The sequence below is a fragment of the Nicotiana attenuata genome, unplaced genomic scaffold (assembly GCF_001879085.1).
Source record: "Nicotiana attenuata strain UT unplaced genomic scaffold, NIATTr2, whole genome shotgun sequence".
NCBI classification, from domain to species: domain Eukaryota; kingdom Viridiplantae; phylum Streptophyta; class Magnoliopsida; order Solanales; family Solanaceae; genus Nicotiana; species Nicotiana attenuata.
Window position 1 is genome coordinate 451,029 of NW_017670452.1, and position 14,459 is coordinate 465,487.

General features: G+C 40.5%; 1 protein-coding gene across 1 annotated transcript; it reads left to right on the forward strand.

Moving 5' to 3' along the window:
- Window positions 1–2,421: 2,421 nt before the first annotated feature.
- On the forward strand, window positions 2,422–7,071 carry LOC109239617 (pentatricopeptide repeat-containing protein At5g04780). Its single transcript, XM_019406204.1, has 2 exons — window positions 2,422–4,958; window positions 6,071–7,071. Exon 1 carries the CDS (start codon window positions 2,698–2,700, stop codon window positions 4,570–4,572), a length of 1,875 nt encoding a protein of 624 aa, XP_019261749.1. The 5' UTR covers window positions 2,422–2,697; the 3' UTR covers window positions 4,573–4,958; window positions 6,071–7,071.
- The last annotated feature ends 7,388 nt before the right edge of the window (window positions 7,072–14,459 follow it).

Sequence of the window (14,459 nt, forward strand, 5' to 3'; positions counted from 1 at the left end):
TCACCTCCTCCTTCACTACACACCTATTCTTCCACCACTATTTAACCACTAATCTTGACCACCATTCTTTTACCAAAAATCAGATTGAACCGGACATTTTGATTTTTTTAATAGACTAAATCAAACTGATCCAAATTATTGGCAAGCTTCTTGAAAGAAGTTTTTGATAGACATGATGTACTTAAGAGAGTACGTTACACTTTATCCTAAATTTGCAAATCAAACAAGCTTTTCACCAATCATATGGAACCAGGAGCGCATATCTCTGCTTAGATAAATGTGATTAGGCATAATAAGGTTTATTTTAAGTGTCTCAGAAACTTTTTGCCCAATGAAAATGCCTGTAGCTCCAAAATTGCCTTCACTAAATCTCTTCAATCAGCCTGTTTCTCTGAAGGGCTTAAACGCGGCTGAAGCAAAACTGGGGCAAAGGTTGGATAAAGAAATTCCAATAGACTGTTCTCTTATCATTCTCCCTGATATAATTTAGAATTTATAAAGAGAGATCAAAATATTAAAATTTTCGATTGAGTTTGATTTTTGGTAAAGGAATGGTGGTCAAGACTAGTGGGTATGATGGTGGTGGAAGAATAGATGAATAGTGAAGGAGGAGGTGATGTTGGTGGTGGTTGGGTGAAGAGGGAGGTGATGGTGGAAAAAGAAGTAGAGGAGGGGTAAAATAAGATAGGTGCGATGAGGTGGCTTGCCACGTGGCATCCACCTCAACAATATGTCAGGCCAAGTGAGATAATTTTGCCATGGTGGAGGGTCCTAACGGCATAGGGGTATCTTTGCACCAGTTTTGAGACATCGGGGACTTTTGTGGACCAATAGTATAACGGAGGATATAAGTGAACTTTTTCGAATAATAAAGGGATATTTCTGACCCTTTTCCATTTTTTAAAACTCCATCCAAGTCAAACTATAGTCATATAAGTTGATAATAGGGAGTAATTCTTAAAATATTGTATAAATTAATAGATAGCACCTTAGACTTGTAATCCGCTACTGTGTTAAAACACAAAAACAGAAAAACTGTTAGAAGAATAAAAGAAACTGAAAACCAGTAAAGAATAAGAAATATTCCGAGTCCACAATTTGCTTGTGCGTCCTTAAGGAATTTCAACCCCCTCACACGTTGCCAAGGTAATGGATTAAATCCTCCCAGGATGAAACGGAATAAACCTTCCTGCAACACTGGCAATACAAACTGCAGGATACCAACGAACTCAAAGAACGGAGCAAAATCACACTTACGAATTTGAGAGAGAGACTGCGAGTTAGAATGCAGTATTTTCAGAAAGAAAGAAGTTTTATTGGAAGAGGTGTGATGTTTGTTCTGGAAAAGGTGTCTGTTCAGAAGTTTGCGCGTCCTGCCGCGGTTACGCCAGGACCGCGGCCAGAGTGGCCTTCTGAATCTGCAGCAGTATTCTGGCGCGGTCCTACCGCGGTCACGCCCGGACAGTGGCTAATTAACTGACATTTAATTAATTATTAAATAATTTATTAAATAAATTTTGTCCAAAATAATCTTATCGATCATTTTCCAAATCCAAATCCAAATCCAAATCCAAATCCGAGCCGAGCGAGCGACGACGACGGCGCGAGGGTTCATTCTCTTCAACTCCTTTTAAGAGCTTTAAGAAGTGATTCTATATATATACACACAAATGTAGTTGTCCCTCACCAATGAGGGACAAAGTTCAAGACAAAAGCTCACTTCATTCATTTCCCTCCATTTTATTTCCCACCATTTCCAATTCATACTCTTAGACTTTAAAGCCCAATGTTTAAAGTCTTTGAAGCCCAATGCTTTAAAGTCCAACAAGACTTGGCATGATTTTTCAGTTAGACACATAAACTTAACTCTTGAAAATATATATTCCTATACTTTTTTAGTTTTTTTTTAAAATTACATAGGCAGTAAGGAGAGCAAAAATAAGAGGGAATTATCATGTGGGAAATCAAACACGCAGCAACAAGGTGAAAGTTTAGGTAGTCAACCAACGGAGTTACTAAGATTCCTCGCCTCATCTATTTGGCAGATGTATAGGTGTATGACTCCTGAATACATGTGTTCCCCAAGATAGGCGGAGCCAAAATTTGAATATGAGTTTCAAATTATAGGATAATGATCTCTCGGTGGCTTGTGCACTCAGCTCTCGTTATGCGCGGGGTTCTGCAAAGAACTAGACCATATTATATTTTAAGAGTTGTGTTATAAATATACGTATTTAGTAAATTTCTCAATACAAATACGTATTTATTAGTTTTGACCTAACCCATACCACAGTGGCGAAGCTAGGAATTTAGCAAGGGTATTCAAATTTGAAAGAAGTAACAAAAAAATCTTGACAAATGGTGTGATGTGTTATATAGTTCTAAAACGAAACGCGGTACAATTTTTGGACGAGGGGAGATTTTACGCTTGCGGCTGGCATGTTCAAGAAATAAATTAGTTAGTGACACCATACCAAATCGCGAACACCCTACTTTTGCCAATCAAAAATGTATATATCACTAACTAGTTTGATTGTCTAACTGACATATAGGGCCAAGTTTGAAGGGCTATTTTGTTTTAGCTTAAATTATTTGATTTAATTAGTGCGAATAAAGTATTTCGTCTGATTCAAACTTTGTCCCTCGTAATACGAGGTACTCCAGGTATGCTTTGAGCTTTTTGGGTGAAGGCATGAAATGAAAGCCTTACGAAGATGCAAGATTTTCAGTCCATATTTTTATGCTCACAGGAGAAATTTATCCTCAGTCGCGGACGTTACACTTCAGAAAGCAGCTGAGGAAGAAGAATTCGACAACGTTTGGAAATGCAAAGATACAAATATTCTACCGTTTTTGCACCGTGCAGTACAAGAATGCGCCAAGGACAGGGCTGCAATGAATGGAAAATCTGTGCATTCCCAGATCATAAAGTTTGGATATGAAGCAGATACATTGACAACAAACATGCTCATAAATATGTATTCAAAATGCGGCTCTGTTGATTTTGCTCGTAAAGTGTTCGACGAAATGCCTCATAGAACTCTTGTTTCTTGGAACACCCTGATGGGTTCGTATATCCAGAAAAAAGATGGAGAAGAAGTTCTCCATCTTTTCGTTCAAATGCAAAGGGAAGGGACGCAGTTTAGTGGGTTCACAGTTTCAGGTGTTCTTTGTGCTTGTGCTGCCAAATTTGCTGTTTTGGAAAGCAAACAATTGCATGCTTTTGCACTGAAGGTATCACTGGAATCAAATGTTTATGTTTCTACTGCTTTGCTTGATGTTTATGCTAAATGCGGGTTGATGAACGATGCTTTTCGGGTTTTTGATTCCATGCCTGAGAGGAATGATGTTACTTGGAGTTCAATGGTTGCTGGGTATGTCCAAAATGAGCTATATGAGGAGGCTATAATGTTTTTTCACAGGCTACAAAAGTCGGGGGTCGAGCATAACCAATTTACGCTTTCTTCTATTATATCTGCTTGTGCTGCATTGGCTGCTTTGTTAGAAGGGAACCAGGTGCATGCTATAGTCCGGAAAACTGGTTTTGGTGCCAATGTTTACGTGGCTTCCTCTCTTGTAGACTTATATGCAAGATGTGGATGTATTGACGAAGCCTATATTGTGTTCTCAAATGCTGAGGTGAAGAATGCTGTAATATGGAATTCAATGATTTCTGGCTTTGCTAGAAATGCGCGGCCTTTAGAGGCTATGACATTGTTTGAGAAAATGCAGTTAGCAGGATTTTACCCGACTGAAGTGACTTATGTGTCGGTTCTATCTGCTTGTGGCCACATGGGTTTGGTTGACAAGGGGCGGATATATTTTGACAAGATGAAGAAAGAGCATAACTTATCTCCCAATGTATATCATTATTCATGTATGGTTGACATTCTTGGTAGAAAAGGCCTGGTTGAAGAAGCTAAGGATTTAATAGAAAATATGCCCTTTGCTGCAACTCCTTCGATGTGGGGTTCTGTCTTGGCTTCTTGCAGGGTCCATGGAAATGTTGAGGTGGCTGAAATTGCTGCTAAACATCTGTTTGAGCTCGAGCCCAATAATGCTGGGAACCATGTCTTGCTTTCAAACATATATGCTTCCAAGAGAAGGTGGGGCGATGTTGCATCAACAAGAAAGCTTCTTAAAGACAGTGAAGCAAAGAAAGAAAGAGGCAAGAGTTGGATACAGATAAAAGACAAGGTTCACACATTCATGGTCGGGGAGAGAAATCATCCAAGCATTGCAGAGGTTTATTCAAGATTGGATGAGTTGTTGGTAGATATGGAGAAGTTAGGTTACAAAGGTAAAGCTGAACATGACCTGCACGATGTGGATGAGAGCAGAAAACATGAGCTTCTGAGGCATCATAGTGAGAAACTTGCTTTTACATTTGGGTTGATGTGTTTGCCCTCAAATGCTCCTATAAGAATTATGAAGAACCTCAGGATCTGTGGGGACTGTCATTCTTTTATGAAGTTTGCTTCAAAAATAACAGGGAGGGAAATAGTTGTCAGAGACGTTAATCGTTTTCATCATTTTACTAATGGATCATGTTCATGTGGAGAATTTTGGTAAAGGATGTAACTGGTTAGGATCTAAGATGCCTTCTCTAAAGCAAGTGTTTGGTTCACAATGGTGGAAAAAGTAGTTAAAAATCTTGGTTCTTTTAGACCTCAACATGTATAAGAAATATATTAGGGAGAAGCGTATAGGAGTATCTGCTATCTCAACATAACGACTTTACAACAAGAAGCTGGTTAAAATCCTTTTCTCGTCTGAGCACTTGATGTGTTCACAAGCTATGTAAGCTAGCTGGACTCTGGGCAATGCCTCCCCCAAGATGATGATAAGCAAAGGGCCATCAGCTACATCTTATAACACCACCGGGTCAGATTCTTATGGCAGCCATGGTTTAGAAGGCACTTGCATACCGTCAGTCCTCTTGCCAACAATGATGTGTGGTGAGTGACTTTGGTTATTGTTATAAGATACAATTCTCTACTTTTTTCTTCTTTGAGAGAGTTTTTATCATTCTTAGATTCTTCGGATTCTAAAATTTAGCTAGTTGGCACAACTTTTTTGTCTTAGCACCACTTCTATAACAGTAAGAGCACTTTCTTCCAATCTTTTTTCTGTAATGGAAAAAAGAGAAAACCTGTCGTCAAATTAAAGTAGCTCATTAAGGAACAGAGAAATATAGAGAAGAATTCCAGCATGTGTATATTGGACTTCATGGAAAGAAAGGAACCGGAGATATTTTGAGGGCAAATTGCTTCAGTACATACTCTAAATTTTAGATGTTTAAGTTTACGACAGCTCTAGTGTAATTTAGAGAATTATGTGACGAGGGGAGCATGTTAGACTTCCATTAAGCCCTACACCCAATTTCTAAGGTGATTCATTAGGAGAGCTTTTTCTTTTGTAAGTCCCTACTATATAAAGGGGCTTCAAAACTAAATGTGAAAGAATTATTGTAGTCATGAGAGACAAAAAGATCATAACAGGTGAATCTTTTTCCAGTAAAGAAAGCTATATACTTTGAAGTTTCATCTTGATCACAGAAGACTAACCAAGTAACCAACATAATCCACTTTACATAAGTTTTGTCTGAACAAGGGTATCCCACTTTAAAGCCTCTCTAGTGTTGAGGATTTGATGGGGCACCTAAAGGTGTGACCCAATGAAGTAGGAGGAGAACCATGAGGTCAGGTTTAACTCTCAGCAGGAGAAGAAAACACTAGGTGATTTCTTCCAATCTGCTTAAGCCTTGGTTCATAGAGTTACGCGGTACCTGTACTGGTGGAAGATAGCAGGTACCGACAGAATAGTCAAGGTGTGAAAGCCGGGCTGGACACCACCGACATAAAAAAAGAATGTCAAGGATTTGATGGAGGGGCAGAACCTAGTCGTTTCCTTTACTTGCATGAACTTTTACATTTAGGTGTATGTCCAATTATCATTCTTTTTTTTCTTTTCTTTTTTTGTGAATGTTAGGAAACTAACTATTTAATAAAATCTGGTGTTTTTAGTACTCTAGTAGATGCTGATGGACGCTCATTTACCTGTTTTACAGAGTCACTGTCACCAAACGGAAGTTATCCAGGTAGATGATCATGAGCACCTAATCATCTAGAATCTTATGGTCCTTGTGAAAGGAACATTGCACACTCTCGTGGCTGCAACTGCTGTTTTCTGATTATGTTCAGGTGAAAACTTTATAGATTGAGAACATGAATCATAGCAATTCTACCTCTCAATCTAGTGGTCTCCTCACCTGCAGGAGGGATCATAGTTAGTATTGATGCTTTCAATCGAACAAGAACTAATAGCTTGACAGGACTGAGTATGGTGGTGGCATGGTTGATGAACATGAAGAAATGTACTCCAATTGGCTTCAACAATTCCAAGAATGACTTTGTATCTCTGGCAGAAAGAATAGCTGGCGAAGCTGTACAGCTCATTTACCTCCTTACTTTTGGACATTTCATTTGCATGGGGGTTACATTTATCATCAAATCATTAGCAAGGGGCAAGTGCGAGGAGAGGATATGACAGGATCGTACTTCTTCTAGCTGATATATTAGCATTAAGAAGCTGTACCACTACATAGCTCCTCAGTGTGAGGAGACTATATTAAGATAAGCCCCTTTTCTGATGAGTAATGTGGAGTGGAGGGACTTCCTTGCAGGACCAAGTTCAAGGCATGAACATAACCCAAGAAAAAGATAATTGTTCAGTAACTTTTAGCATAACTTATGGGAAGATTTTATTCTACATGCTGTTCATGCACTAACTTTTTGTTAACTTAACTTTAGGGGTAAAATCAAACAATCACAAATTTTACTTTTGTATGTTATCGTTTAAAGGGGAGCCTTGGCGTAACTGGTAAAGTTGTTGTCATGTGACCAGAAGGTCATGGAATCGAGCCGTAGAAACAGTCTCTTGGAGTAATGCGGGTAAGGTTGTGACAATAGACCCTTATGGTTCGGCCCTTCCCGAACCCCGTGTATACCGGGAGCTTAGTGCACCGGGCTGCCCCTTTTATGTTATCGTTTAACATTTTGTGTTTTTCTTCTTGATCGCAAATCCTTGTTTTAAATTTTAAGTGTTCCCATTATATTGTTTTAATTTGTTAACTTTTATACTTTTAGGTATGGTAAGTGATGCCACTATATTACACAAATGAGTATTAAATAAATCTTATTCGCGTAAATTATTAAAAATTATAAATGAGTATTAAATAATTCTTATTCACGTAAATTATTAAATTTTATATGCAAAAACATGTTGATTTACCGTAATAACTACAGTTAAGTGATAACAATGTATGCAAAACACACATAAAGTATACATTAAAAGTGGTATAAATAAATGTGAATAAAGCTTTTTCTCAGACACATTACATCTCGCGCACAATTGTCTACAATTGTCTTGTTCGTAATTGAATTCTTACTCCTATATGTATTTTTTAAAAGGCTGGATACATAGACAACCCCTAAAACTTATCATAGTTTTTCATTTAGACACCTAAACTAGAGGTTGTTCCTATTGAACACTTGAACTCAAATTAAAGTGTGTCTATTAGACACTTGAACTGAATTCTGAACAAAAATATGCGTGTCTTTCACACGCGATGACTTGGCAAATAGGGCGAACCAATATGCAACACGTGGAAAGCTATAGAAAAATCTATCTTTAGTTAATTCTGTTTCAGAATCTCCCCACGAACTTCTTTTGTATTCTTCGTCGCCGACCACTCCTGTCACGACCCGGCATTCCCACCGTCGGGACCGTGATGGCGCCTAACATTCCACTTGCTAGGCAAGCCGACGTTAGAGAATTATTGAGCCAATCCTTGCTCAATTCAGTATATAACAGCAAATAAGCTAAAATGAAATACAGCGAGTGCGGAATAATATAAAAACTTCAATATTTACTACCACCCGGATCTTGAGTCACAATTCACGAACTTTTAAGATTTACTACAAATAAAAGTCTGAAAGGAATACAACTGTTTAAATGAAAGAAACAGTAAAAACAGAAAAGATAGGCGGGGACTTCAAGGTCTGCGAACGTCGACAGATCTACCTTGAGTCTCCGATGAACCAGTCCGAGCTGCTACGCCTCTCGATCAGCTGGGACCAATACCAAAATCTGCACAGGAAGTGCAGAGTGCAGTATCAGTACAACCGACCCCATGTACTGGTAAGTGTCGAGTCTAACCTCGGCGAAGTAGTGACGAGGCTATGACAAGACACCTACAAATAAACCTGTGCAATTTAATAGTATATGTACAAAGATAACGGCAAGTAAAAGCTAGACAAGCAATATCGGGAGGGGGACATGCTGAGGGGTCACAAAATAAAGAATCACAGCAGTAATGAGAACTTGATCAACCAATATACCTTGAGAAAATAAGAACAAGTGAACAAAGTAAAGAAAAATGCACGGCATCACCCTTCGTGCTTTTACTCTCAACCTCACCATATGAACCAATAGAAACGACACGGCATCACCGTTCGTGCATTAACTCTCTCGTAACATTGCACGGCATCACCCTTCGTGCATTAACACTCACAATATGGCACGGCATCACCCTTCGTGCATTAACACTCACAAGGTGGCACGGCATCACCCTTCGTGCATTAACACTCTCCTTCACCATAAAGCAATGAACAATGACAACAGGGAGATTGAAATAACAAGGACAAGTCTTACTTCAACATTTGGTTTCACAATACCAACTTCAACTTTGAATCAATACTCAATTATTACAAAATTCCGTAAACATGATAAGAACGATGACCTTAACGATTAACTAGTCTAAGCATGAATAATATGATCAAGGAAAGCAACAATTACAAGAATAAGACTCACCCGCATGCTATAACCTGACAACAACGTATAGGTACTCGTCACCTCACCTATACGTTGTACCCAACATCTAAACACGTAGCAAATAGACAAATAAGTCCTAATCCCTCAAGCCAAGGTTAACCACGACACTTACCTCGCTCTAATGGCCGAACTCAAAGCTCAACCACGGCTTTTCCTTTCAAACAAGCCTCCGAACTAATAGAATCTAGAAAATTACCAACCAAACGATTCAAATTAAGCCTTAGGAACTACCCACAATTGCAAAGAATTCAATTTAGGTCAATATTGAAAAGTCAACAAAAGTCAACACCTGGGGCCGCTTGGTCCAAACCCGAAATTCGAACCAAAACTCGAATACCCATTCACCCCCAAGCCCGGTTATATAAATGGATACCTTAATTTGAGGTCTAAATCCCCAATTTACCAAATCCCTAGTTTCTACCTAATACCCCCCAATTCCACCATGAAAACTCTAGATTTTAGGTTGAAAACTTGTGAAATGTAGTGGAAGATTGAAAGAAACTAGTTTAGAATCACATGCCAATGATTTGGGGAAGAAAAGTTCTTTGGAAATCGCCTCTTATGTTTCTAGGTTTGAAAATTTGGAGACTGAATAAAAAATCCCATCTAAGTCATATTTTGTCCAGCTGCAGATGTCGCATTTGCGACCTGGGCTTCGCAAATGCGAAGCCTGCAAATGCAAGAAATCCATCGCAATTGCAAAGACTCCCACACCTCTGCAATCATCACATTTGCGATGAAAAGTTTGCAAATGCGAACACTGACCAATCCGCAATTGCGGCCACTAACTGACCCAGCTCCTCTTCGCAAATGCGAAGACTTGACCGCAAATGCGATCACTGGCTCCCCGCAAATGCGACCTCTAGATCGCAAATGCGAGTTAAGGTTGGCCCAGGTACTCTTCGGAAATGCGAAGAATTTGCTCGCAAATGCGAACACTGATTTCGCAAATGCGAGATCAGACACCAGTTGTAGAACCAGCAATGCTCTAAGTCCTATTTTCACTCCGTAGCCTATCCGAAACTCACCCGAGCCCTCGAGGCTCTAACCAAAAGGCCACACTAGTCTAAAAATATTATACGAACTTGCTCGTGCGATCAAATCACCGAATTAATATCTAGAACTACGAATTGAACACCAAATCACATGAAATTTTCAAGAAAACTTTAAAACTTCTATTTTCACAACCGGACGTCTGAATCACGTCAAACCAACTCCGTTTCTCACTAAATTTCACAGACAAGTCATAAATATGGTATTGGACCTATACCGGGTCCAAAACCAAAATACGAACCCGATATCCAAAAAGTCAAACAATTATCAACATTTCAAATTCATTTAGGCTTTAACTTTCAAATTTCAACAAAGTCCAATATCTCGGGTTAGGGACTTCCGATTTTGATTCTGGGCATACGGCCAAGTCCCAAATCACGATATGGACCCACCGGGACCATCTCACAAATTCGGGTCTGTTTACCAAAAATATTGACCGAAGTCAACTCAAATGAAGTTTTTAGGCAAAATTTCTTATTTTTATCAGTTTTTAATATAAAAGCTTTCTAGAAAGACGCTTAGACTGCGCACGCAAATTGAGGAAGGCTAAATATGATTTTTAAGGCTTCGAATCACAGAATTAGGTTTGAAAACATGAGATGACCTATCGGGTCATCATATTCTCCACCTCTAAAATAACTGTTCGTCCTCGAACGGACATAGAAAAGTACCTGAACTGGTGAAAAGGTGGGGATATCTACTCCGCATGTCCGACTCGAACTCCCAGGTAGCTGCCTCAACGGGCTGACCTCTCCACTGCACTCGAACTAAAGGATAACTCTTCGATCTCAACTGACGAACCTGCCGGGCTAGAATAGCCACCGGCTCCTCCTCATAGGTCCAATCCTTGTCCAACTAGACGGTGCTAAAATCTAACACATGGGATGGATCACCGTGATACTTCCGGAGCATGGACGCATGAAACACCGGATGAACTGCTGATAAACCAGGTGGCAACGCGAGCTTGTAAGCCACCTCTCCCACCCGCTCAAGAATCTCAAAAGGCCCGATATACCTAGGGCTCAACTTGCCCTTCTTTCTGAACCTCATCACACCCTTCATAGGTGATACCCGGAGCAACACTCTCTCTCTGACCATGAATGCAACATCACGAGCTCTACGGTCGGCATAACTCTTCTGCCTGGAATGAGTTGTGCGAAGTTGATCCTGAATAATCTTGACCTTATCCAAGGAATAATGTACCAAGTCTGTACCCAACAACCGAGCCTCCCCCGGCTCGAACCATCCTACTGGCGACCGGCACCGCCTACCATATAATCCTCATAGGGAGCCATCTGAATGCTCGACTGATAATTGTTGTTGTAGGCTAACTCTGCTAGCCGCAAGAACTGATCCCACGAACCTCCGAAGTCTATAACACAAGCGCAGAGCATATCCTCCAATATTTGAATAGTGCGCTCGGACTGCCCATCCGTCTAAGGATGAAATGTTGTGCTTAGCTCAACCCGCATGCCCAACTCACGATGTATTGCCCTCTAGAAGTGCGAGGTGAACTGCGTACCTCGATCAGAAATGATAGACACGGGAAGACCGTGAAGACGGACGATCTCACGGATATAAATCTCTGCCAACCACTCTGAAGAATAAGTAACTGCCACAAGAATGAAATGCGCTGACTTTGTCAGCCTGTCCACAATGACCCAAACCGTATCGAAATTCTTCTGAGTCTGTGGGAGTCCAACAACGAAATCCATAGTGATACGCTCCCACTTCCACTCAGGAATCTCCAACTTCTGAAGCAAACCACCGGGTTTCTGATGCTCACAATTTACCTGCTGACAATTTAGACACCGAGACACATATGTAACTATATCTTTCTTCATTCTCCTCCACCAATAATACTGCCGCAAGTCATGATACATCTTGGCGGTGCCCGGATGAATAGAATACCGGGAACTATGGATCTCCTCAAGAATCAACTCACGAAGTCTATCCACATTAGGCACACAAACATGACCCTGCATCCTCAAAACTCCATCATCTCCAACAATAACCTGCTTGGCACTACCGTGCCACACTATGTCCCTAAGGACAAAAAAATGAGGGTCATCATATTGACGATCTATGATACGCTCAAACAAAGAAGACCGAGCGATTGTACAAGCTAAAACACGACTGGGCTCAGAAACAACTAACCTCACGAACTGATTGGCCAAAGCCTGAATATCTAATGCAAGCGGTCTCTCACCGACTAGAATGTACGCAAGGTTGCCCGTACTTGCTGACTTTCTACTCAAAGTATCGGCCACCACATTGGCCTTTCCGGGATGATACAGGATGGTGATATCATAGTCTTTCAATAGCTACAACCACCTCTTCTGCCTCAAATGAGCTCCTTCTGCTTGAACAAATGTTGCAAGCTCCGATGATCTGTGAATTCCTCACGTGGCACGATGTACAGATAGTGCCTCCAAATCTTCAGCGCATGAACAATGGTTGCCTGCTCTAGGTGATGAACGGGGTAATTCTTCTCGTGAACCTTTAGCTGTCGTGAAGCATGTGCAATTACCGTGCCACCCTGCATCAACAACGCACCCAGTCCAAAACGAGATGCATCACAATATACCGTATAAGATCCTGAACCTGTGGGCAACACCAACATCGGCATCGTAATCAAAGCAGTCTTGAGCTTTTGAAAGCTCGCCTCACACTCGTCTGACCATCTAAACGGGGCACCCTTCTGGGTCAACCTGGTCAACGGGGCTGCTATAGATGAGAACCCCTCCATAAACCGACGATAATAACCCGCCAAACCGAAGAAACTCCGGATCTCCATGGCTGAAGTAGGTCTAGGCTAGTTTTGAACTGCCTCAATCTTCTTAGGATCTACCTGAATACCCTCTACTAATACAACATGCCCCAAGAAGGTGACTGAGTCCAACCAAAACTCGCATTTTGAAAACTTAGCATATAACCGGTTGTCTCTCAGAGTCTAAAGTACGATCCGAAGATGTTGCTCGTGCTCCTCTCGGCTGCAGGAGTATATCAAGATATCATCAATGAACACAATCACAAAGGAATCCAGATAAGACTTGAACACCTGGTTCATCAAATCCATAAATATTGCTGGGGCATTTGTCAGCCCAAATGACATCACTAGAAACTCATATTGCCTATATCGAGTCTGAAAAGCTGTCTTAGGGACATTGGATGCCCTAATCCTCAACCGATGGTAGGCAGACCACAAATCGATCTTTGAAAACACCTTAGCACCCTGAATTGGATCATATAAGTCATCAATCTTCGGCAATGGATACTTGTTCTTGATAGTGACTTTAATCAACTATCGATAATCTATGCACATCCTCATCGACTGATCACGCTCAACTAAGTCTCACAAAAGACTATGCGGGTGTTGCAAATATAATCCGAGTATTATTGCCAGAGTCGAACCACAGGGAACTAACCTATCATTCACTACTGTCAGATTTACTAAATTCACACAATCTGTTTTCCCAAACTTTTCGATTCACAATGGTTGATTTTCTAACAACTAAGATTGAAAGTAATTAACAGCTGAAATTAACTAAACTTGATGTGTAAACAGTAGAAATAAAGTCTAAGGCAATGGTTTCCCCCGTTGGTACTTTCCCTGGTTGTCTATGTCCTATAACTATGATTTAGCTATCTCTAACAATCATGAACTCTCCATATATCATAATTCTTTCTCAAGTAATTATAATAATCTACCAGACGCACTTTCTCAAGCTACGCTAGCTACTTGCACAATACGGTTCACTTAGATTGCACCCGGGGTTTCGTTATCTCTAATCCAACCCCTAAACCCTCGGTTATGACTCTCGTCAATACTCCGGGAGTGATGTTGTTCATACAATCACCTAAATATGCACTCTCTCTCAAGAAGATACATAATAAATAGGAACGGATAATTGAGGGCCCTTTCAACTATTCCACAATCAAAACATAGATGAACAATTAGAGATTAACAATCAAATCTAATTATATTGATAAAACAACCAAGTTATTCCCAACGGGTTCCACCAAAACCTTAGATTAAGGTTTTTGCTACTCATGACAATGGGTAAATCAAATACTAAAAGATTCATAATCATAAATTGCAAGAAAATAAAGAAGAATAGAAATAATGATGTTTTGGGTGATCTCTCACACTTCTTTTTCTTGCCAAAGTACTCTCTAATAATGTTACATGCCGCCTTTGGGCGAGTTCTAGTGTTTAAATAGGGTTTTGGGCTAAGAATTCCGGAATTTGCACTTCAGTCCTTTCAATTTCTCGTCGCCTGCCGCGGTCCTACCGCGCCACGCTGGGACGGCAGCCAAACGGCCTCTCTGAATCTCCTCTGACAGCTCACCGCGGTCCTACCGCGCCCACGCTGGGACTGCGGCAGTTCACCTCCAGGCCTCGTTTGTGTATTTCAAATGGTTCACTCGGTGACTTTGATGCGATTGGCTTCTTTTTCTTCCATAAATGATACAAAACCACTCCATAGCCTTCTTCTAATGTATGTAAC